The 25,737-nt window shown below is 41.8% G+C and overlaps 1 protein-coding gene across 2 annotated transcripts in view; it reads left to right on the forward strand.

The window, feature by feature from the left end:
• Dchs2 (dachsous cadherin-related 2) overlaps positions 1 to 25,737 on the forward strand; it is a 213,656-nt gene that overhangs the window by 118,348 nt on the left and 69,571 nt on the right. For both annotated transcript variants that reach the window (NM_001447363.1, XM_087623215.1), the window contains 3 exon segments: positions 4,558 to 4,789; positions 22,584 to 22,820; positions 23,713 to 24,723. In NM_001447363.1, the coding sequence (NP_001434292.1) occupies positions 4,558 to 4,789; positions 22,584 to 22,820; positions 23,713 to 24,723 (1,480 nt within the window).

Here is a 25,737-nt window from a genome sequence, read left to right on the forward strand (position 1 = left end):
TCAGAAGCAAATCTATCTGAGCCCCAAGGTCCATGCACCCAGCCTATTCTAGTTTAGCAGAGCCCTGTAGTGGTCTTTCTTCCTCTATAACTGAATTTCTCAATTTCTCTTAGATAATTCCCACAGCAAACATGGTATAATGGCAACCTCTCCCTTTGGAATCAAACCCCATTTACTTTCTCATACCCTCTTAGGAAACCATTTTCTTTTTCCTCTACTCCATAGCAAATAGATTTGAACTAGCTCTTTCTACTTCATTTTTCAACTTTCTCCTTCCCACCTCTTTCAGAAAGCTGATTTTATCAGGACAATTATATGTGTACCATATCTCGGGTTCTCAATCTAGTAATTTCTATTTTACTCAATCTCCCAGTTAATCTGAAAATATTCTTTGAATGTTGCCTTGGCTTTGGTGATACCCAGCGTACTGAGCTTTCTTTAGTAAGATAGGAAATCATTTCTCATCACCTTTTTGTACGAGTTCTAGGCTGGAATGCTCTGCCTTAGCTCACTAAGAAGTAAATCACAGCTTAGTAGAGCTAAACGTTGTGAAGAGCAGATATTAATATTTTACTCTTTAACAGTCACAGGATGCAAGAGCAAAGAGGAAAGAAAATAGACAATTGCCAAAGTAGAAATAATGAAAGAAAATTTTCCATAGGTACTGATTGACTCTTGTAGCCTTCTGGGCCTCCTATAGTAGGTGATCTCAAGCTTAGAGCTTTCTTAATGGACTTGCCCTTTCTCCATTGTAACTTGAAGGGATTGGCGTTCAGGTAGATTGCTCAGGTGTTTCTTCCCATATCCTTACAAATGATCAAAATTATTTTAAATAGTCCATGACATATTTGTGGAAGTTGGAGATAAAAGTGAGAAATGCTAATACAGAGATTAGGCTATTAGGTACCTGTTGCCATGTAAACAGTTATACCTCAACTTTGAAGCTCAAGACAACACAGTCTCTAATTGCCAGGAATCTAGAGATACTCTCCTGAGTGGTTATGCCTCAGTGTCTCTTCTGAGTGGCATTATGAGATCTCTCCACAGAGTCTTGGGAAGTGAACTAACTACTTAGATTAGCTCTCCTGCTCTGTCCTGTGGGATGCTGATTTCCCAACATGCTCCTTCTAAGGAATTCAGGAAGAGTGAATGCAACCCCACAGCTTACCATAACTGCAGCCATCTGGTTGTAACTTCACCCCAAGACAGAGAAAGCCATGGGAGACTGATACATAAATTCCATGTTCATGGATCTACAGTGTTCTGTACTCTGAGCTGTCTTCTGAGCATCTCTGTACTCTAGTTTCTCATTGAAGTAGGTAGGAAGAAAGACATGGAAGCCAGAAAAAGTGAGATTGTAACAACATAAGGAAGATAAGTATGTTTGAAATACATCAAAAGCATTCATTGTTGGTTACGCTAGGAAGAAATTCCCCACCTGATGAACTGAGCAGGTGCTCAGTGGGTTTATACACGCGAGACACTGACAACTCACACTCTGCCTCCAGAAGATGCCTTGTTCTTTGAGAGTAAGTGTAAGCTCTCTGTTATCTAACACTTGATTGTTTACACAGGATTTCATTAGTAAGTACCTTTGTTATAGAGGGTTTTCTGGTGTTGCGTTATTTTCTTCTTGTAGTCTTTTCTCTTTTCATTATTTTGCTTACCTGCTTTCTCAATCCTTCTTTCAACCTAAGAAGCTGCTCAAGCTCGAGGAGAAATATATTAGGAGAGAAAACAGGGAAAACAAAACCAATAAGTCAGGCCACCGGGAGTCCCAGTAGGCTCTATGCAGATGTCAAGTGTATTTCCTACATGCTTACAGTCCATCTACAGGTCTGCAGTCCTCTCTCTCCACCTCTCTCAGGACTCCTGTAGGCTATCTAGCTTTCCTGGTGATGGAGGCCGTTCTGGATCTGCACATACACAGGTGGCCGAATGCATATTACTTTCATTATGGTCCAAACCAGCTATTGTCTCTTCTATTCTGAATAGTAACTGGTAGGAGTCTGGTGCTTCATTCCACACAGAACATGAAAAAATAACATTATGTCTAATTATGGATTTCTCAATTTCTTTTAATCCCAAAAGGATGGTATACATGGGACAGCAGTGAGAGCCCTTTCTGGATTCTTGATTATCAGTCACAATGCCTTTCTCAGGCCGCCTCTTCCACATGTGTTCTGAGAGGCCGCAGAGCCCATTTCTCTTTTCAAGCCTTCTCAGGTGTCCTTCCTTCTTAATTCTTCTTGATGCCTTCCTCCATAGCTTAGAAAGGCAGCTAAGAGAAGAAAAGGAGCCTGGGGGGAGGGTCACAAGTGAGAGAGCCGTCCTCCTCCCCTCCGCTGCTGTGACTTACCAAGGACTTTTGTCAGATCTGAAAGTCTCAAAATGTGCCAGATAGAAATGGAAAATGGTGTTGGGAAGCAAGAACAGATGTTTTCCTTCAAAACAGGGAAAAATCCAAGGAGATGATTTCCTTCGATTTTATTTGTTCCTTCCCCTTTGGTTTTAGATGGAGCCAACATGAAATAAACAGTCTGGGATGCACCTCCCACTGCTTTATGTACTGTTTAACCTTTCTAAAACCAGGGAATCTCAGAATTCCCAAACCATGCAGCCTCAGGAGAAAAGATATGCCCCCCCCTTTATCATTTCTTTGAGAGTTTTGTATGATATATTTTGAACATATTCACCCCAACTCCTCCCAGACCCACTCCTCTCTCTTCCTTTCCTATCCACACAACTTTGTGTCCTTTTAGAAACAAAACTCTGAAACCATTCAGTACAGTGTGTTCTGCCCACATAACCCTGGATATGCAGCCTTCCACAGGAGTATGGTCAAACTACCAGGGCCTGCATCTTTAGGAATTGACTCTTTTTCTCCCAGAAGTTATTAATTACTAATAGTTTTGTAGCTAGGGGTAGGGTTTCATGCTCACCTCCCCTCGCCATGCTGGAATTTTGTCTGGATTGAGCTTACACGCTTTTCTGTACACTGTCACACCCTCTGTGAATTCTTATGTCTAACTGCTTGGCTGTGTCTGTAAAGCATCCCCTTGGTGTAGTCATCCACGGTCCCTGGTTCTTCGGATATTCTTTCCGCCTAACTCTTCTACAGTGATCTCTGAGCCTTGGGAGAGGGGGTGTGATATAGGTATAGATTCATTACAGTAGAGATGAGCATTCTGAAGTCTGCTATTCTACAGCTTGACCAATGTGGCTTTCTGTGTTAATCCCTGTCTATTGCAAAAGAAGCTTCTCTGATGAGGTGTAGATGCACTGATCTATGTGTAACTCATCAGGAGTCAGTTTGATGCTATGCTAATTTAGCAAAGTAATGGTAGAGGTTTCTCCCCTAGGACCTATAGACCATCTAACTACAGGGTTTTGGCCCCAGTAAAAGGGGCCAGGTATGGGTTTCAACTTGTGGGACATCCCTTAAAATGCAATCAGAAGGTGGTTAGTTGTCTCCCACGACATTCCTGCCATCACTGCATCAGGAAGCACATCTTTTCAGACAGGTTGTTACTGTCCTTCACATGGCTGACAGCTGGGTAGACATTATGATGATCACTTCCCTCTTCTAGTGTGAACAGCGACTTTCAGCACCATGAAAGCTAGACAGTATGATAGAAACCTTAAGTTGAGCGACACCTTGATTTCTCTGTGTTCTGTAACTCAAGAATACCAGCTCAAACAAATAAATAGTCTAGTGGTGGGAATGTTTACTAGCTTTTGGCTAGTCAGGTCATACAGGGTCCCAGACATTATAGGCTAATTCCAATCTTCTCTTCTCCCTCTGGAACATGACATAAGTTCTATGGGTTCGAATAAGACCCCCATTGCTAAAGGACAAATTGCTTTGCTGTCCCTTTCTTCACTAAGTCTACTGTCTATTCCAAACCTGGGGGTCCCAAGAACCCCCACTGCTCCCTATTTCTGCCCTCAGTTCTTGCTGTCTGTTCTGAACACTTCAGTCAGAGCAGCAGTTAAAACTAAAGTTAAACCATGCTGCCTGTGTGCTCAGAACTCTGTGATGGTGAAGAGCTCTGTGACCCCAGTGATCCCCATAGCCAACTCTGTCCTCCAGCGATAGGCCCTTGCTCTCCTTCTATCTCTCAGCAGAGCAGCTCAAGGTACCATGCTACTGCTTCAGGATCTTTGTACCAGATTTTCACCTGCCTTCAATTTTCTAGAAAACACAAGTCTAGCTCCCCTCAGAAGCTGCCCTTCCTCAAATCATTTCCTAATGAGATTTTCTTACAGCTCAAGAAGAATCCAAGATATATATATATCCAAGATATATATAATAGAACACATGTGTTCTATTGCTTCAGAAGTTTGTTTTAGGGTCATTGTTAGTAATTTTATCTCAGTGACAGGTACACACACACACACACACACACACACACACACACACACACACACACAGGCACCATAACATACCACACTACACTCTGTTATTTCAAAGTCTGTTTGGGGATTGTTGTCAGTTATATTGGATTCCAGTGTCCACAGAAGCCCAATTGTAATCACTGTTGGTTCATCTCACAGGGTGGTCTTAGTGCCCAAGCTTTTGTTCGGGTGGAAGTGGAGGATGTGAATGATAATTACCCTGTCTTCAACCCGTCAACCTATGTGACAAGCATCAGTGGCCAAACCCCTCCAGGAACTGAGATCATCAACGTTCTTGCCAGTGACAGAGATTCTGGAATATATGGAACAGTGGCTTATGAACTCATCCCAGGGGATCAGTCATCTCTCTTCACCATTGACTCCACTACAGGTATGTGATCTAAGGACAGCATTGCCCTCTGCTTGTAAACTTCTTAACTACTTAATATCCCAAATTAGGAAGACTAGAAATAGCCATGTTTTGTCCATAGTAGGAATGTGGCAAGGTTTGACCATCCAGAAGGCACCATTGTGTGTTGAAATGGACTGGTACTTTGTCAGTCAAGACCTGGATGAGTTTCACCTCTGTTCACCAAGACCTCAGGATTTTTAGAGACCCAAGTTTCATAGTAATGCCAGTCATCCTGTGTTGGGAGGTTGTCATGAAGACTAAAAACAGTAAATGCAGAAGCAGCCAGGTGTGCCTCGTTTGCAAGAGTTTATCTCCCTCTGTCTATTCCAGCATCTTTTCTATGGGTGACTTTGCCTCACTTCAGTGACCGAGAGGCCAATGCTGGAGCAGGATTCAGTATATGCCGTTCTTTGTACCAGCGCTGGCATTTCTTTAGACCTGGTGCTTTCTTTGTTTCTGAAATAATAGCTAAAGTTCATCTTTCCCCCCAAACACAGTAACTGTTTATCTGCCAAGGAACCCAGTGATCTGAATTTTCTACAAGTTTAAGTATTTCAAACATTACTTATTTTTATCTTGTTTGTTGTCGTCAAAGTAATGTTTAGAATATTTAATTAGAAGACACAAGATTTCAAGTAACTTTGTTGATAATTATAGATAGCCTGGCTTCAAAATGAGGCTACAAGTCAAGACAACATTTTGGTGTCTTTTTCATTTCTTTACCAGATCTGAAAATGGTTAGAATAAATTTTTTTAACTTTAATTCTGTGTTATCTGTATATACAAGCTAGTTGTCCTTCAAGAGGTCATTCTAATCCAAGCTAGACATTGTACATTATCTTATTTGTGATGACCACAGGTATGACTAGCCTGTCATTGTCTGCACAGGACACACAGTGTACTATGTTTGCCTTTCCATCCAGCCCCAGTTCTTAGTCATTCTTCCTGCCTGCAAGGTGAGCCCCCTCTGGCATGCGACAAGACATCTGGGGGTGAGTTATTTACCCTGGGGTCTTTAGAAGGCAAAATTTCCCTTGCTTAAAATAATTCACTGACGTGGCCCCCTTAACATTTTCAAGATCAGAGAAACATAGTTTGTAGGAAATTAGTCTGCTTATCTAGGCTTTTTCAAAATTCATCTTAACTGAGGACCTTAACTGCCTGTCATAGTCAGGCCCCGTAGGGCAGTAACATTGCCAAAAATATATAGGTCAGCCATAATCAGGAGACGGGATCTAAAAGCAGTTAGTGCATTGTTTTGAAAAGACATCACATTCACCATCCCAGAGTCCCTGGAAGAGCTTGAAGAAGGAGCTGTTAGGCATTCTGTTCACAGGAGAATTTTCTGTCCCTGTGGGCCATGGAGAGCCCTGTGCCTCTCTTCCTGGCACTCTCTACACAGCAAATGCCATTACTAATCATAGAGAGTGCTTTGTGTAGGTCATTATCTAGGGACACATCAGAGGGACTTTTTTTTAAAGCAAAGACCAAGTTTGAAATGGAAGCAGCCTTGGGCTACTGTTGTTGGCAGGTTTGAAGGTTGTGTGTTTGGGTGGAAGACATTTGTCAGGCAAACAACATTTGGAATTTAGTTGTATTTAATCACAAATTGTAAGTGATCCAGGAGGACTGGTTATGTTTTGTTTTAACCTTTAGAGAATGGAACAGTGTCATTGCTAGCTATGGGAAAAAGTTGTCCAGGGAATGGGCAGTGCCAACCTGTACCAGGGCTTTCCAGAAGTTCACATGGTGAAACCCAGAAGCCAGTGTGTGTTTTCAGAATACCAGTAGGGCTCCAATGCCTATATCGATTATGAAATGTGACCTCATATGTTACCTCAAATACTCTTGGTCCTTTGTACAATTAAGATCTACTTTAAAGCAAGCAAGTTTAAACATTATTATTAGTTATAGTCACTATCTCGTACAATAGATAGTCAGAAATTCCATTCTGCTTGAGTGAAACAAAATGTCCTTTTAGTAGGTCATCCTGTTTCCCTCAGTCTTAGTTCATGGCAACTTCCATTATGTTCGAGGCTGCTGTCACATTGACTTTTTCTTTTGACTCCCACAGAAGAGCGTGATCAGTGTTTGCGTTTTTGTGTATGGCTCTTTTCGCTTAGCACTGTTGTCTTCTAGGATATTCATGTTTTTGTAAGTGATAGAATATCCTTTGGAAGACTAAGTAGCCTGGGGTACATGCCTGGCATTTTCCTCAGCCATGCACTGGTAGGCACTTCAGTCCAGTCCATATCCTGGCCATTGTGAATAATGCCACAGAGTAAAGAACAGGCAGGTGCCTTCTCGGTATTCGGATTTTACTGTCATTGGCCATATACCCAGAAGTGGATGCTCTGTTTTGGACGTTGTGGACTCTCTGTATGTGTTTTCCCATAGTGACCATATCACATGCTCTATCAACAGATGTTCTCAAGGAGGAGAAGGTGGAGTCCTGAAATATGGATGTCCCCTTCTGTAGTTGTTGTGTTTTAGTAACTTTTCTTTTACCATAAAGCCCACTTCTATGAAAGGCAGTAGCGATAGAAAAGTCCTGAGATGCACCGTCATTAAACGTTTGTGAAGTAAGTGGATACATGACAACAGACATAATTGAAAAGTGGTTTGAATTATTACTGCAACCTCCCAAGGATCTGTCTGGGAATTCCATTGATAATAAGGAACAAAACTTGGTTTAAAATCCTCTCTGTGACATGGCATGGCCAGGAACCCTGTCCCATTCTCCCACTTTTTTTTTTTTTACTCTCAACTTGTGTGGACACTTCATGTTTTCTCTCTTCCTTTTGTGTTTAGCTTTATGAATTTCTTTTCAAGGGTGAGACCTTTCTGTTTACAGTGGGGATTTTTCAACCTCATCTCAATGTACCTGATTCTCATTCTCCCTTTGGGGCTTGAGTTCTTACAGTGCTTGGCAGGTAGTGTAGTCATCTAGTAAAAAGGCTGAGACCCAGTGAGGCAACCTATGTGATCACTGGCCCTCCAAACGCTCGCCTATCTCTGGAGGAACCCCACTCTCTTGCCGTCAGTCTATTCATTCTTTATTTGGATGATGTTTTTATTTGTCCCAGGCATGCTATTTGAAAGCTTACGTAATTTGTGTTGGAGGTTCAAGTTTTCCAGAGGAAGAGATCACTCATCGATCTGCTTCTGCCACAACCAAGATGCATGCCTTGAAAACTTAGTGTGCTCTTCTGGGAAAAGAACTATTTTGAAGAAAACTGGAAGTGGATGTGTCAGTGTTGTGGCTGTCTTCTCTTGTGGGTTTATCTTCCTGTTCTGTTTCTGGTTTCCTATGTTTGTTGCTCATTCAGAGAACATTTTTGTAGGCTGCTTTCAGGCACGAGGCGAGAGGTTCTGACTGGAGTCTTCGCTGCTCAGTCCAGTGGCTTGCTTTGATGTGGGCAAGAGGCAGGCCACTCTGGTTTGAGTTTTAAGAGGGAGAAACACAGGGAGTAGATTTATTAATAGCTCTCCTTGCCAGTATTTTATTCTATTTATAAATTATGTGTAGATATGTTTTATTCTGCTTAATACTGTTTTTACTCTGTGTGTGTTTGTGTGTTTGTGTTTGTGTATGTGTGTATATGTGTGTATATGTGTGTGTTTGTGTGTGTGTGTGTGTGTGTGTGTGTGTGTGTGTGCATCTGTATATGGCCACATGTGGAAGTCAGGGAGCAAGTTTCAAAACACAATTCTCACAATTCTCTCCTTTCACTGTGTGGTGAACACAGGTTTTCATGTTTGGCTGCCAGCATCCTTACCAGCCAAGCCATCTTGCTGGCCTGAGATGAACTTCTTGCAAGTCTCCAATCTGTGATAATCGTCCTGCCTCTGCCTCTTTAGTAGCATACTTTTTTTCCTAGCTGGTAAATACCACCACATCCAGAAGCCTCCATTTCAAAGTACTCTTCATAGTAGCATAAAACAGCCATCGAATAGCCATGATTTCATCTTATTTACCTAATTCTTTTTCACTTAAGGGCAACTTAATTGCCAAATTCAGCGTCTGTGATCTTATCTGGGGCCATATATGCAAAGGAGAGGCTCCTGGGGGCTTGCTAGCTGCCAGGTCAGTGAGAGATATTGCCTCAAAACCTAAGATGGAGAGCTACAGAGGAAAATATGCACTGTAGAACTCTGATGTAAACACACACACACACACATGCAAACACATGCACACACACATGCATACGCATGTGAGCATACACACACACACACATGTGCACACACACATGACTGTGTAGCTCATCTACTTAAGGCATAAAGTGTAAGCAGGACCACCTGTGCAACACATCCACAATGCGTATACAAGACACTGCCCTAACTTCGTGGGGCACACCAGTGACTAACACAGGCAGACATGCCTCTCAACAGTGCTTACAGGAATAGGCTTGTGCTGCCCGACCTAAGTTTAGTTGTGGTATACACAAAGTTTAAGCTTTGTGCTACAGAAAAATAAGTAATCAGATGGGTAGCCGCCTGCCGGCCCAGGGCAGCGGTGCCCCAGTGTTATTGCAATGTTTCGTTTGTATGGGTTGTGAGGACTTCAGTGTGGATGATAAGTAATGTAGCATGGGCCATTTTTCTTTGTTTTCAGAGCAGACTCTTTTCTTTCCTAATGTTAGTTTTATGCTCAGATTTCTTACCATGCAACGATTCTCATAATTCTTCCTGATTGCCACTCTCCTGTGCTTTAACATTTGATGCTCTGCTGTGTACTTAATAAATTAATACCATACCCCATTTTATAAGGGCTGTGAGCCTGCTCATGCCAAATAAATATTTTTTCTTGTACATGCAAGACAGACTCTGAAATTAATCATGAGCACCTAATGAGTAAATGTTACTTTCAAAGGAAACAAAAGCATGTTAGAGAATTTTCTCATGAGTGCTTTCAGTACGAGATCATAGACTTGCAGAAATGAAAAGTTCTTTACAAATCCACTGCCTCACTGAGCAAAGGAAAATTAAACTAGAAGGGACATGGTGATATGTCCAAAAGTGGAGATAGGCAATATATGGAAAAGGTGATTAAGATCATGTCCCACATAAACTTTTAAATACATTTTTATTAATTAATTTAATTACTTACTTTATATCCCAACATTTGCCCCCTTTCCAGTTTCTCCCTTACCCAGCTCCTCCACCATTCTCCCCTCTTGTTTTCCTCTGAGAGGGGAGCCCTCCCAGGTATCACCCCATCCTGGCACATCAAGTCTCTGCAGGACTGGGCGCATCCTCTCCACTGAGGCCAGACAAGGCAACCCAGACAGGGGAAGGGTATCCACCAGCAGACAAGTTCAGAACCAACTTGCTCCAGTTCTTGGGGGACTTGCATGGTGATGAAGCTGCATATCTGGTACATATATGTGAGGCAGGCCTAGATCCAGAGCATGCTCTCTCTTTGGTTGGTGATTCAGTCTCAGGGAGGCCTCTAGGGTCCAAGTTAGTTGATTCTGTTGGTCTTCCTGTGGAGTCCATCCTCTTTAGGTCCCTCAATCCTTCCCCCAATTCTTCTACAAGACTCCCCTGAGCTTCATCTAATGTTTGGCTGTGGGTCTTTGCATCTGTTTGCATCAGCTGCTGAGAGGAGCCTCTTAGAGGACAGTTATGCTAGGTCTCTATCTGTAAGCATAACGGAGTATCATGAATTGTGTCAGGGATTGGTTCTTGCCCATGGGATGGGTCTCAATAAAGAACTCAAGATGTTAGACATCAACAACCCAAATAACCCAATTAAAAATGGGGTACAGAGCTAAACAGAGAATTCTCGACAGAGGAATCTTGAAGGGCCAAGAAACAAAGAAATGTTCAATTTGCATCAGGGAGATGCAAATCAAAATGACTCTGAGATTCTACCTTAGACTCATCAGAATGGAGATCAAAAGTCAGGAGACAGCACATACTCCTGAGGTTGTGGAGCAAGGGAAACACTCCGCCATTGCTGGTGGGAGTGCATCATTATAGAAGTTAATTTGGCAGTTTCTCGGAAAATTAGAAATAGTTCTACCTCGGGACTTAGTTATATCACTCCTGGGCATATACCTAAAAGATGCTCTACCATACCAGAAGGACGCATGCTCCACTCTGCTCATAGCACCTGTATTCATAAGAGCCAGAAGCTGGAAGCTATGCTATGTCCCTCAGTTGAAGAAAAGAAAAAGGAAATGTGGTTCACATACACAATGGAATAAATATTACTCGGCTATTAGAAACGAAGGCATCATGGATTTTTCAGGCAAATGGAGAATTAGAAAATATCATCCTGAGTGAGGCCACCCAGACCTAAGAGAACATGCATGGAATGCTCCCACTGATAAGTGGATATTAGCCATAAAGCACAGGATAACCACGCTGCAATCCACAGACCCAAAGAAACCAAGTAACAAGGAGGATGCTTGACTCTTTCTCAGAAGGGAACATAAAATAGATATCAGAGGTGGATGGATGGATGGATGGATGGAGGGGATTGGGTGGGAAAGGGGATGGGGAGAGGAATGGGGCAGGGGAATCAGGTGTAGGGAGAGCAAGGGAGAGAGGATGGAAATCAGCAGTGGGCAGGGCTGGAGGACATCTCTAGGACATGCCAGGGACTTGGGATTGTGGGAAGTTTATTTACTATTTCGAGTAGATAAACAGGATTTTTATATCCATGTATAAACTAGGAGTTCATAGCCTATGAATCCGACTTACTCACGGGCAAAGTTATAAACCCAACACTTGGTTTTCTTATTGAACTTCCAATCCTGTGTTCTTTCTATTGTTGGGACTATGTTTAAACTGCAGAAAAAAAGGTAAGACAAATACAGATTCTCTTATTCAAGTAAATAGGGGTAAGAAGATCTCTCTTTGTGGCTTCCTATACAAGCCTGTTCCAAGCACCAAACTAAGTACTAATTTTTAAACTCATTGTTTTAATTGACTAGTTTAGTGGAGTATTGCAATAAATGTATTTTTTTCTTAAGATGTCATTTGGTTCTCAATTTAAAGTAAAATGTCTATTCTAGTCCTTTCTGCTGCTACAATGTATACCCCAAACAATTGGTAAGTCTTTCTATTGCCACAGAATGAAAAAGAAGAGACTTTGGAAGTACCAATAATTAATAAGGAGTTAGTGTCACTCTTCTACAGCTTGGGTTATTACTATTGGGTTATTACTATTGGGTTATTACTATTCGGGGGGAACTATTTATTTTATGTTCCATATTAGGAGATAGTTCTATTTTTCTTATTTTCATTCTTTCTCACAAGACCATTTTACAACTCAAGTAATGATCAACAGATTAATTTATAGGGAGGATTTCCAATACGTTTAAGAGTATTGTGTCTTTTCCAAAATATTTGATCCTGAAAGTTAGTAGTGTTTAACTACCGGTCACATGCATTTAAAACGTGGCAGGATCAGCTGACAGACGATCTTCATAATCCGTCTTCTCACCGCTCCCACTCCGCCAATCTAAAGCCCCTTTCCCCTGAGACTTAAATTAAAAAGTGACACCATGGAGAACATAGACAAATGACAATGCAGCTAAGGACTTGTAAGGGTTCTAGTTCCTTTTTCAGTGGGTGTGAGAGTTTATTTGCCCTAGAGCTCCAGATCGCTGAACCTTACTGAGACGTCAAGGCAGGAATTCAAGTAGACAGTCACATCTTCTCCACAGACAAGAGCAAAGCATATGCTCCTCACTTGTTTGCTTGCTCTCCGCTAACTTTCTGTTTTCTTGAACTGTTCAGTGTCTCTTGCCAAGGGAATGGTGATGCCCATAAGGGTCTGGCTCTTTCCACATCAACTAATCAAGGCAGCTCCCCACAGACATGCTCACAGGTCAAACTGATCTAGATAATTCCTCATTAAGACACACTTTGAAGGTGACTCCAGGCTTGTCAAGTTGAAAACAAAAACAGATAAACACAGTATGCAATTCCAAATACTTATTAAAACACAAAATAACCAGTGATCTGTAAATTTATTGGTATTTGTCTTTCAAGGTTGAGGTTGGTCCTTGAACCAGTAGCTAATGACGATTTGCAAGGGTCATAAAAAATGGGAGCCAAACAACCACTGTGTTTTAAAGTATTAAGAAGACAGTGTTACAGATTGCAAGCTGTCCAATATGTACTAACGGAGTCTTTTATGATTTTACTATTTACGATGCTAAATGTGTATATTTAGTTTAATTATATTTTATATGTGGCATGAATATGCACATGAACATACACACACACACAAGACTCAAATTACACTTTCTGTTTGTAAACTCTGCTCCTGTGAAATTGAATAGAAAAAAGACTGAATTAAAAATTCAGATAGATTTCCATGCTTTTGTGTGTGTGTTAAAGATTTTAAAGAAAGTGCGTGTTCGAAATGTTTTATCTACAGATTCACGGTTTCAATGATTCACCCCTCCTCCATGTGGTGAATGTTCACTCAACAAAATTTCCTAGACCCAGGAGTGTATCTCTAATGGTTATTTCCTTCCTACTGCTTTCCTGGACTCCTCACTTGACTCTCCTTTGGGTCAGCACATTAAAAGACAACAAAACACTTTCTGTAGACCAAACGGGAGCATTGTTTTGCTTTTCATTACTTCTCTCTCTCTCTCTCTCTCTCTCTCTCTCTCTCTCTCTCTCTCTCTCTCTGTGTGTGTGTGTGTGTGTGTGTGTGTGTGTGTGTGTGTACTGGCTCTGGTCTTGAGCCAAGGTCCTTACATGTACTAAACACATGCCCTGTCACTGAGTTGCATTCTCAGCCACTCTTCCTCATTAAGGGACTGTGTGTATCTTCCACAAGAAAGAGTAACTCAGGGAAATCCCCATGTACTGAACACAGAATTCAGCAAAATCTAGAATAGCTACACAAGGTGATATGGGACAGAGGGAACATGGGCTGTGGCACTTTTCAGGACAGCTCCAATTGCATCAGGAGAAAACCTGATGATTCCAGAGTGGCAGATCTGGAGGTGGACAGTCTTAGGTATTTATAACAAAAAACTAAAATGTACTTTTGAGCTGTAAAGTAAGCAAGAAGCCCTGCATTCCACAGGGTCTGTGTGGTGTGGGTTATAGGAAAGAGTCACATCTTGTTAAGATATAAAAGGTTGACAGATTGGAGAGAGAAGATTGATAGATCCTGGGGAGCTGCTGTTGATTTCCATGTTTCTCTGGGGTGAGTTACCTGCAGCTCATTGACTGTTCAGAGAACCTAGTACATGTTCCCTGAGCTAAGAATAAGGCTCACAGAAGACTCGTGTCTGGCAGTCATCTGAGAAATCTGAAGGGAAAAAAATGGCTGGCAGCAGAATAAAGGAGTAGTTTCTGAAGTGGAGGCAAACCACATTCCAGAAGCTTGTAGGGCTGAACAGAGCTCAATGTTTCTCCTGGTTACATTCGGAGAAAGAAAAATGGTGTTGTTGTTAGGTTCTGTCTCTTCAGGAGCACAGGGCGTGCCTCCAATTCTTTGTAGACAAGAAACAGTAACAAACATTCTGAGTAAAGATTAGATTAGAATATAGCTTCAGATTAGAAGTTATAGGGCTGCCCCAGAGTAGCCAAGAATATGCTTCCCACAGTTTGTCTCTTGAGCATCTTCCCAAGGCTCATTTGATTGTAGCTTGGTCCACAGCTTATGTGCTGCTGAGAGATGGCAGAACTTCTAGGAGACCAGGCCTAAGGGAGATGTAAGGTTCTTGGTGGCTGCCTCTGAAGGGGAATCTTAGGACTGCATCTCATATTTTCTCTGTCTTTGCTTCCTCTGTCATTCGCCATCATCATAGAGGACTGGGTTCCAACAGACCAAAAATAATAAGGCCAAGGGACAACAAGCCATGTGGAACTTTCCAATGTTCTATGGACCACACCCATTCTCCGATAGGATCATGTCTTGCTGTTATCATTACAGGAAGCTCACCCAGAGACAAAACACCACTTCTGAGATGTAATCAGGAGTTGTGCTACCCTTCCTACGACCTGTATTGAGCCAAAAGTATAATCTAAACTAAACCCTTTTAGGTTGATTTTCTTGGGTCTTTGTTATGGTAATAGAAAGCTGATGAAAAATGAAAATGGCTTTTAAGCAACTGCTCAGTCTAAGAAATCTTCATGCTAGGTCGCTATGACACTGCCTGTCAGGCAGTGCTTCCTGCCCACTCTCTGCCTTCTCTCCTCTCGCTTCAACCATGAATGATTTAGAAACTCCAGTGAGTAAGGTGAGAGAGCAGACAAGAGGTAATCTAAAGGGAGGAGGAGAAGCTAATCACTTTGACATGAATAGCATACTTCCTACCTAAACGTCATGTAAAGTTAGAGTTCTGCTGTCCTTTATCTAATGATAATCCAGGCATTGTGAGGATTGCTCGTAAGGACAAAGCTGTAAGGTAGAACAGGTAGAAGTAACTGGGGGGTACTTTACAAGTATTGTTTCTTTTGTGTGTGTGCATATGTGTGTATGTGTGTATGTTCATATGTTATATATAGATGCTAGCAAATGCGTGTGCACATACATGTGGAGGTCAGAGGTTTCCTTCAGTGTCTTCTATAACTCTGAACTTCATCTTTGGAGCCAAGTTCTCTCACTGACACTGGAGCTGGCTGACTTGCCTAGACTGGCTGACCTCTGCCTGTGTCTCATAGACTCATGCTATCATACTGGCATTGTCATGTGCATGCTGAGGACCTGAACTTTACCGATGGGTCCATCTCCCCTGTCATTCCGTTTCTTCCAAGGGGTACATGGCTGACTTAATCTTCAAACTTTTGTCCTAACTCTAGCATTTCTCTGTATTCTTTTTTTTTCTTTTTTTTTCGGAGCTGGGGACCGAACCCAGGGCCTTGCGCTTGCTAGGCAAGCGCTCTACCACTGAGCTAAATCCCCAACCCCATTTGTCTGTATTCTTAAAGTTATTTCCTATTTTAATCTATTTCTCAGATTCATCTACACTTATGTAATTCCTCATTCTTCTTCCTTTTTCTTTTTAAACTGTGAGTTTGGATTTTTATCTGAGAGAATTCTTTGAACCCCGGGAATGAAGGTGGGTTGCTCTGAAAAGCACTTGTGTTTTGCTTTTGTTCAAATGCCTTAGGGACATATCTGTCCTCATTTATATCCTGTTTCTGTCTGTCTGCCTGTCTGATTCTCTCTCTCTCTCTCTCTCTCTCTCTCTCTCTCTCTCTCTCTTTCACACACACACACACACACACACACACACACACACACACACACGCATGTGCACCACGGAACCCCAGGCATCCTGTATGTTTGGCCTATGTTGTATCACTCAGGTCATCTCCAGTATTATGTCTATACATTTACATTTTTTCTTGGCTTCAATTTTTTTCCACATTAGCTGTATTGTTAATCCAGACTTCAGATTAATACAAGAGCTGCTTCCCATTCAGGAATTCTCAGAAGAAATGTTTATCACCTCTAGCACTGAGTTTCAAATCAGACAATTTTCTTTGCAGCCCCCTGGAGATGAAGTAATTCATTTCTAGTTCATCTTGCGACTGAAACTTTGTGGAATAATTTTATCAGACAAAACCCGGATAGACTTTCAACCCCTGTCCTCTTCCTACCCATAGAAGACTGTGGTGTGGTCTTCTGCTGTCTGAACACCACAGATTCATTAAAGGGAAAGCTCACTCTCAAGAGCACTAGGATTTGGCAGATTATCAGAGTCAAGGCTCAATGCAGCATGCTGCTCAATGTCTCTAGACATGATTTAATTTTTAGCCCCTTTTATTGTTGACTTATTCTTTCAGAGACCGTATATTCACATTTTACAAAGCAGCTGCTCCTGGGAAGGGAGTCTGAGGACCAGTCTGAAACAGATAATCCCCACCGAGGTTACTTTCTGTGGTCATCGGTGATCTATGGCTGTCTCATTTCATGTGCACGATCGTGAACATCGAGAGAAGTATTACTTTGAAAGTCAAAATTATAGCATCTCATTTTTTTCTTGTTACATTTCTGTATTTTCTCATATACAGATATGGAAAATATTGACTGCATGGTTTAAAACTTGATTTCTTAAAAGGATAAAAATTGCTGACTTAGAGGAGCTCTTTAGAGTGCGTGCTGAAGTCACTGTATGCCTGTGCTTTTGTGTGTTCAGGGAGCACCATATGCTTAGGACTCCAATCAGCCACAGAGGGGATAAGCTCGTAGCAAAATTTCACACTGAGATGGAAAAATCTAATAGAACTTCCAAGTTCTTTTAACTAAGTAGTTTACTTTTTGTGAAAAATGCTTGCCTGTCTGTTCGTCCATCTCTCTCTGTCTGTCTATCTATCTATCTATCTATCTATCTATCTATCTATCTATCGTCTATCTATCCTCTATGTGTGTGCAGGTGTGCATGTGAGTATGTTTGTGTATCTGTGTGTGTACATATGTGAAAGTGTCCTGTAGATACCAGAAGAGCAACTTGGATTCTCCGGAGCTGGAGTGGTGGCTGTGAGTTATCTCTCACAATCTGAGAGTCATCTCTCCAGCCTGTCAAATTATTTCTAATATCTGTGATGTTACATATTTGAAGCAAATTGTAGGATTTGACCAAATCTTCTTTGTTAAGGTAATTAAAGCCAAAGTAACTAGGATAACATATTTCTGGACCATGAACAGTTTCGTTAAAAAGTTACCATGCCCTTGCTATGCCTTAAAAATCCATATGAAAAGCAAGGAGTTAATATATTAGTGTATTAGTAATAACACTTTCGTTTCTGCACACACCTATAAGGTCCTTAACAATAGGCGTGGGCATTTAGATATTTCATATTTAGGCAATTGGAAGTGCCTTTACCTCTGCTTCAAGTATAACTGATATCTGAGCTCACACAACTCCAGCAGGTAGATGCCTGTCCATCCATCCATCCATGGAAGACTAGTGTTCTGTGTCTTCCACGGAGACTTAGATGCTCAGAGAGTGTTGTGGCCTGTCTCCTGTGAGATGGTTATGTGGAGCAGGCATCAGTACACCCTGTCACAGTGGAAAACTTCCAATGGGTAGAGTCCATCTGAGAAAGACGGTCAAGGAGACAGCAAAGGAAGACGTTAAATTTCATTTGTCAGCAGTCCACAGATACACTGTCATCACTTATGTATTGTCTAATTTTGTTCTCTCTAAAGCACCCAGATAAAGCAGGCTTCTGTTTTATTATTCAAGGAGCATCTGTCAGTTATCTTGTTGTTTATTGTTTGGAAGGTAATTATAGCAGCACTGAGACACATGTGTGAGTCAACCTTTGGTTACAACTGCCACACGCACCAACATACACACGAATTTCTCTCTAAAGACTATAATTTTCTCTAGCCGCCAAACCCTAAATAGACATAAAAGAACAGCAATAATGTAAGCTTGGCTTTATTATGTATATTTAATCTTATTTTTAAATATTTCAAAAATAGTTTGTTCCCCTTGTCAGAATCTCCCTGTGAGGAGGAGGAAAATGGTATGCTATTAAAGATATGGTAATATAGAGCTCTAGTCTATTAACAATAATGAATGTCATTAAGCAAAATCTGCACAGGTATTGGTTCTACATGAGGATGCACAGACCAAACCAACACGACATCACACATGATGACTCCCTGAACAATGTCAAGAGAGAGTTCATGACCTGATCCATAAAGCAGACAATTTCAGCCAACAAGAAAAGGAATTCCCTTTCGCTTTAATCTTTACAAGAAAAATAGCTTTGAAATGACCTGTCACTTTTTCTGTTTCTTCTTTCTTCTGCCCCTTTCCCACTATAAAATCAACTTCCTCTGCTTGCCTCATTCAGAATATTTTAATCACAAAGCATGGCCCAATTCTAGAACCACAAAAGTCAGTCAAGGTCTTTAAATGAAATCTGTGCTAATTTCATCATTTGACAGTGTTGATTGGTCATTTTTCTATGCATCACTGACTTTTATCCATATTCTGGCTGTGTTGATCATTTTGTCTTAATGTATTGTGTGGTGTGCCCAGTTAGAAGGTAATCCACAGAAGAGAAGTGACCTGGATAAGATCATTCAAGCCATTCCTGTCAGCCAAGAATCTATGGTTTCAAAGACCATGCTCCGCCAGGTGCTTTCTCTCTGAGTTAGCTCGTCAGGGCTGCTGTAACAAAGTACTGTGAACAACAGCATGGTACTGACTCACAGTTCTGGAGGCCAAACATCTGAAACAAAGGTGCTATGGGCTTGATGCCTTTGATGCCTGAGAGCTAAGTGTTTTATTTCCCGGACAGTTTTCAGTGGCTGCCAGCAATTCTTGACTCTTGGCAGCACTACCTCCAAACGTGTCTTCATCTTTATGTGGTATTTTTTTTTACATCTGAGTCTTCTTGGTTTCTTTCTTCTTAGAAGAACTTTAGTCATTATTGAAAGCCTTCAGTTTCATGCAGAGACCATATTATAAAAGCCTACTTCAGAGGTTGCAAGTAGATGTGTGGTTTGGGAGCAGACCTTTCAACCTATTCGGCTGCCTTTATAGTCATCTGGCCTTCAGAAAATATGGGATTCTTTGCTCTTCCATTGCTGAAAATTGTGACTTCTTCATTTGATTCCCTCAGGCAACAGAACCAACTGCACAGGTCAAGGTATTCGAAGAGTTTTTGTCTGTCTTTTCCTTTAGGTTGAAGGGAGTAAATGTGTGCAGTTGGTTCTCTTGAATTTCAGACACTTTCATGTGACCACTTGAAAGATAGAGTTTCTGGTCTTTCAGCCTAGTCCACTGGCAGGTATTGTGGCCCCCCAAGTGGGAGCTGTGGGCCCACACTCATGTCAACTGCTCATGTTAATATCTATGTTTATAAGGTTAGAGAGAATTTTTAAGTACTTTAAAAATATTAACTTTAATGCACACAGTGTAAACCCATAAATAATATAGGTAATAGAACTATTCAGTAGAGGAAGACAAAGAGAAAATGCACAGTTAAGACCGGGCTACATAAAATCACCAGTTTATTGAGGTAGTAGGATATGCTGGAATGAGAAGGGCCATTATGGCCTCTTCCAAAATCATCTTTGTGACTTAGTAGGAAGGTTGTGAGGACAGATGAGACCCTGCTCTATTCTTAGGTCATTTCTTATGTGCTCTTTTCCACAGGGTTTTATAGAATATTGATGTCCCTGTGATTGACCCATCTTTCCCTTTCTGCATAAAGTTTTAAATTAATTACTCACCACAGGTGATGATATTTTGGGGCTACATGGAATTACTCACTTAGCCCCAAGTTCTTGGAGGGAAGAGTGCTAGTGTTGTAGCAGGGAGCCCATGTTCCTCAGGCCTGTGATATGCCACATGTTTGCAGATGCTGTTTAATTGAGCCTCACAGCTTATCTGCACACTCAGTGGTGCCATTCTGCAGTTTGTTTCTAGGTCACAAATAGATTCAGAAGGTTTATGAAACTGTTCAAGGCCAACTCTGATTTGACAGAACAAGGATTTGAAGGCAGTTGTATCTGAGTCTAAGAATCTGACACCATAGTCTTTTATTATTCCATAAACTCAAAAGAATGGATGTCCTGCCTTGCTTCTGTGAGTCAGATCCCCATATGGAAAATGTCTAAGATGCCAGGTCTATGGGAGAGCCTGTTTCTGTTAAGATTTAATCAAAATCATTCACAAGGAGGCCTAGTGCTGAGAACATAAAATTAGCATATAGAATCAGAAAACTACCAGCCTTTGTCTAACAGTCATAGCATTTGAAGGCTGGGATTTAAAGGAAGGCATCACGAATTTCATTCAGTTGCTGAGTGCAAGAGAACGATGACTATTTTAAAACTGGGAGAGTGAACTCATGCTCTGGGTATACCACAGTAGCTAAGCAGGCCATGCGGCTATCACAGAAATATCTCTCATAAGCCATCTTAAGCAAGTTCACAAGACTGGGACTCCTGCGAATCTCAGGTCAGACAATTTAACCAAGAGTCAAGGCATCCTGTCTGTCTGGTTTTGTGACAGAAACTGCAGTGTGCTATGGTTAAATATCCCCTGTGGTTAAATATCCCAAGTAGGAGGGATAGGTTTAAAAATACCCATGATTAAGATTTGATATGGGGAACCTCTTTAATGAGTGCCTAGGAGTTGTGTGACAACTATTTTTTCTATTACCATTATAGTTACACCATAACTGTAATTTTGCTACTGTTATGAATCTTAATGTAATGTAATGTAAATATTTTGGAGAGAGAGGTTTGCCTAAGTGGTTGCGACCCATAAGTTGCTGGAAAGGACAGAGCGAGCTGGGTACAACGTTGTTTCCTTCTTTCGGTTTGCACATGTCATGTGACCACCTTCTGTCCCTTCCCTGCCACGATGCTACCTTGAATTGTCTATTTTATTTCACAATGAAAAGGTAACTAAGACAGCATTCTCAGGGAACAAAAGGGACAAAATCCAAGTTTCTCTGCCATGTGAGGATGTAATAAGAAGATAGCTAACTGCAAACTTGCCGAGAAAGCACTTGCCAGGGTGGGAGGGTCTGTGTTGCCTTGACCTTTAGCTTTTCAACCTCTAGATCCATGAGAAATCAATTTCTATTGTTCAAGCCTCCTGGGATGTGATATTTCTGTTGTAGCAATCCATACCTACTAATGCATCTTCTTCTTTCTGTAACCTTTTGACTGGTCTCAGTTGAAAGGAGGAGGATTATTTTGTTCATGGTTTGAGGTCATACCCATCAGGGTGGGAAAGGAATGGCGTCAGAGTGGTTCAGACTGTGACACAACAGAATGTCCACGTAAGCTCGACTTCCCAATGGTTCTACAGTCTTCTGGACAGCGCCATACTTGAATAACGAAGCAATAATAGTTTGTTATTTTACAAACTATACCAAAACCAGATTGGAAGTATTTGTAGCAAAAATTCCTAGAATGAGTTTTGTGCACTTTGGCAGGCAATCACAGTCGGTGCTCAGCCAACACTCTCTAATCTTACTATTTCAGGGCACCACACCCGAGAATGGTGCTGTACACTTTCAGACTGAGTCTTTCCACATCCACTAAGACCATTCTTCAAAGGCATGCCCATAGTTCAGCCTGATCTAGCTACTCCTCACTAAGGCTCTCCTCCTTGATGATTTGAAGTTGTATAGAGTTGACAGAACTAACCATTACAGTAGCTGAGACTGGCTTTGAACTTCTGATTCTTAGGATCCTGATACATGGGCAGGTTGTGAGCACCCTATAAGTGTGTTAACTCTACATGAGAATAGTGAGACCTCTAACCCATTATTCTCATTGCTTGGCACTGCCAATACAATAGTAAGAAAAAGGGCAGCACAAATTCTTCTGATTAGGCGATATGCCCCTAAACTCTAGGAAATTATTGCTTGGAAGAATCTGGATATCATTTGCAAGCATGCTCAAATTTCTTTGTTGCAAAAGAGACGTGTCAATTTAAATTCTCCGGTGAAGCACTCAGTAGGATGTGAAGAGATTGATTACAAGGCATTGGCTCATGCAATTATAGGGGCCAGCACGCTCCTATGTCAGTGCTTATGTTCTATTCAGGCCTTCAGCTAATTGGAGAAAGCATACCTACATTCCAGAGAAAAAGCTATTGTATTCTGTCTTTGGTTTTGAATGTTCGTCTCATCCCCAAACACTGTTTGATACATGCTCAGAATGCTGTATGATCAAATCAGGAAACCAAAGACCCAGTCAAGTGGACACATAAAATTAAACACTATACACAAAGTCCCTAGACTAGGTACTACCATTAGTACTCACTGTATTGACAATTGGTTGGTTCTTTGTTTCCCTACCCAGGGATTATTTACTTAACATCAACTCTCAGCCATTTGGAAGCCACCACTCTTTTTCTGATGGTCTGTGCTCGAGATGGCGGCGGGCTCACAGCTGCCAACAATGCTGATGTCACCATCCATGTCACGCAGACCACGCTGGCTCCTGCAGAGTTTGAAAGGCCCAAGTACACCTTCTCAGTTTATGAAGACGTGCCAGAGGACACTCTCGTTGGAACAGTGAAGGCAAGAGAGTCCTTAAGTAAGTGCTGAGTTTTTAACATGTCCCAAAGTCCATGACTATATTTTCCTGTTTCATCAGGCCATAAAACCCTAAGTATTTCCTTCAATCCTTACTAAATAAATGGGGAAACATACCCATTGGCCTCCTTATTGTAATTTTAATGTGGTTTCTGCTGATCCTTTTCTTTATAAAAAAATAATGGGTAATTTTTAAAAGAATGCTTGATGTAGTACATAATAATTATGGTGTATAAAGTGTATCCACTTTAAATATTTTAATTAAGAATGTATTTTTAATAACTGTCACCTACACACTTACTTTGTGTGGCTTTTCAGCTAACCTATCTACAACCCGCTTTTACTACAGAGCGAGTGTATCTTATTTAAGCATTTCCTTTTTGCTACCAGTTTGAATGATTTAAGGCTTTGTGCTGGTCTAAATAGTAATTGAGCAGATATTCCTGCCTGGTCCCCTTGCCATGTCTACACATGGTAACTCTTCGGGACAAGTCCGGGAAGGAAACTCCCTTCCTGAGAGCTGGTCCTTCTTGTCCTTTCTCATTTTCCTCTTTCCACCTCTGTGGAGGGTATCCGTCATTCAGAAAGTGGATAGCATAGAAAAAAATACTAACACAAATTTCACTTGACTTCCTCATAAAAGAAGTCTAAATTATTTTTTTTAATGTGGTTCTCACTTACCTAATGCAAGAAAGATGAAGAGAGCAATGGCGAACTTTCCCATTGTCCTCTGGCTGTTCCCTTTGGTCACTAAGCAGGGGTAAGCCCTGTACCTCGCCAGTCTTTCTGAATGGGTGGAGATGTCACAGTGTTCTTCTCCAGGGTGGATCACGCACTGCTTTCAGATGACATTACTTCAGCATATGATGTTTGTATGCTCTCTTCTTTTTCAGATTCCTCAGAAGCAATCACTTATCGAATTTCCTCTGGCGATCTGGAAGGCAAGTTCTCCATTCACAGATGGCTGGGCACTATCCGCACCCTGAAGCCTCTGGACCATGAAGCACAGCCCATGGTTGTCCTCACGGTCCAGGCACAGCTCGGCAGCTCCCCAGCCTGCAGCAGCACGGAAGTGAACATAACTGTGATGGACGTCAATGACAACCGCCCAGAGTTTCCCACAGCCTCAGATGAGATTAGGATCTCCCTGACCACTGCGCCTGGTACGGCCTTGTATCTTGCACGTGCGGTGGATAGAGACAGCGGGCTGAACGGACTGGTCCGGTATAGCATCGCAAACTCCCAACCAAGCGAATTCAGCATGGACCAAGGCCGTGGGGTTCTGTACCTCAGGGAGAGTCTGGGAAGCCATGGAGACTTCAGGCTGACTCTCGTGGCTAAGGACCAAGGTGTTCCTCCTCAGGCGTCCCAGTTGGTACTCACAGTAGTAATTGAAAGCCAAGAAGGAATCCCAGCCATAGCTTTTGAAAATTTGGTCTATCAGGTAGAAGTTAGTGAGTCTCTCCCACTGTCGACTCAAATCCTGCAGGTACAGGCGTACCCACTGTCTCCATGGCACCCGGCCTCAAAGATCATACACTCCCTGGCTGTCAGTGTGGACTCTGCAGTGTTTCGAATCCACCCTCGCACTGGGTGGATTTATCTACGGCGACAGCTAGACTATGAATCTACGCAGACATACAAGTTCAGAGTGTTTGCACAAATCCCAGGGGACAGACTGCTGCAGAATGTGAGCGCTTTGGTGATCGTTCACGTCTTGGATGAGAACGACCACTCCCCGGCCTTCCTGCAGAACAAAGTGTTTTTGAACATTGAGGAGAGCCCTATCCCCCTAGGGGTAATGGGCAGAATGACAGCCATTGATGCTGACTCTGGGAAGAACGGACAGCTCTCCTATTTCCTTTTGACGGATGGAAAATTCTTCAAGATGAACCCTAACACAGGTAGCTGTTTGCAGCATTCATCCGTATTTTTAAAAATCAGAATAAAAAATAAACACCCTCAAATCTTTAGCACAAGTAAATTTTAAACTTGGGCTTTGGCAAACAGTATTTTGCGGCAGTGCTGTGATTTTAAAATGAAGTTGACATTGAGAACAGGCTCACCTATCCTGATTCTGATTTCCCCGCCCCCATCATACATTGCCAGTGCAGGCCCAAGCTGCACAGTGTTTTAGTCAAAGATGGGTTGCATTCAGGACAGAGGTACCATGTCATTATAATGGCGTTGATAATTGCCAAGCACCCCTCTGCCCTGTCTTACTCTCTCTGTTTAGACAGTTTAGAAGCATGGCTACTTCCTCTATGCTACAGTTGCCTTCTGTGTCCACTACAGTGACCGGATGCTCAAGGTCATAGCCCAAGAGCAGTAGTGTGTGGCAGAGGTGTGTCACAGAGGCTTCCCCAGCTAGGGCTGTGCAAGTATACTCCATGATGCTCGCACAGCGATGAGACCAGTTAGTGATATGTTCTCAGAATGTATCCTGACCAGTAAGCAATTTGTGAGCGTTCGCCACCTCAGGCCGCTCTAGAGGCACGGTCAGAATTGTACATCATTAGTCCTATGTGAAGGCTTGTTTGGTGTGCCTCTCTTAGGAGGCCTCACCCCTGTCTGCTATATACTCTTCCATTAACCATCTCTCCAGTGCAATCCTGAAACCTGCTTTTTTGTGCTCCTGCCCTTCTTATAAATCCAGCACCTTATGTCTGGGGAACCCTGATGTTCTCTGCTCAGGGAAAAGGCAAAAATGGTTTGTTTGCACCTATTATTCCATTTCCTGTATAGCTATATCGAGAAAGTAAAGATATATTTTGTGAAACTCCATCAAGGTCACACTGGAAAGCAATTTACTGTGATCACAAAACCACTAGAAATATTTATGCATCATTCTGGTAAAGAAAAAGAGGATCAAATGTTGATCATTGACACCTTAAATTAAAATATAAATTACTTTATAA

The sequence above is a fragment of the Rattus norvegicus genome, chromosome 2 (assembly GCF_021556685.1).
Source record: "Rattus norvegicus strain SHRSP/BbbUtx chromosome 2, alternate assembly SHRSP_T2T, whole genome shotgun sequence".
NCBI lineage: Eukaryota > Metazoa > Chordata > Mammalia > Rodentia > Muridae > Rattus > Rattus norvegicus.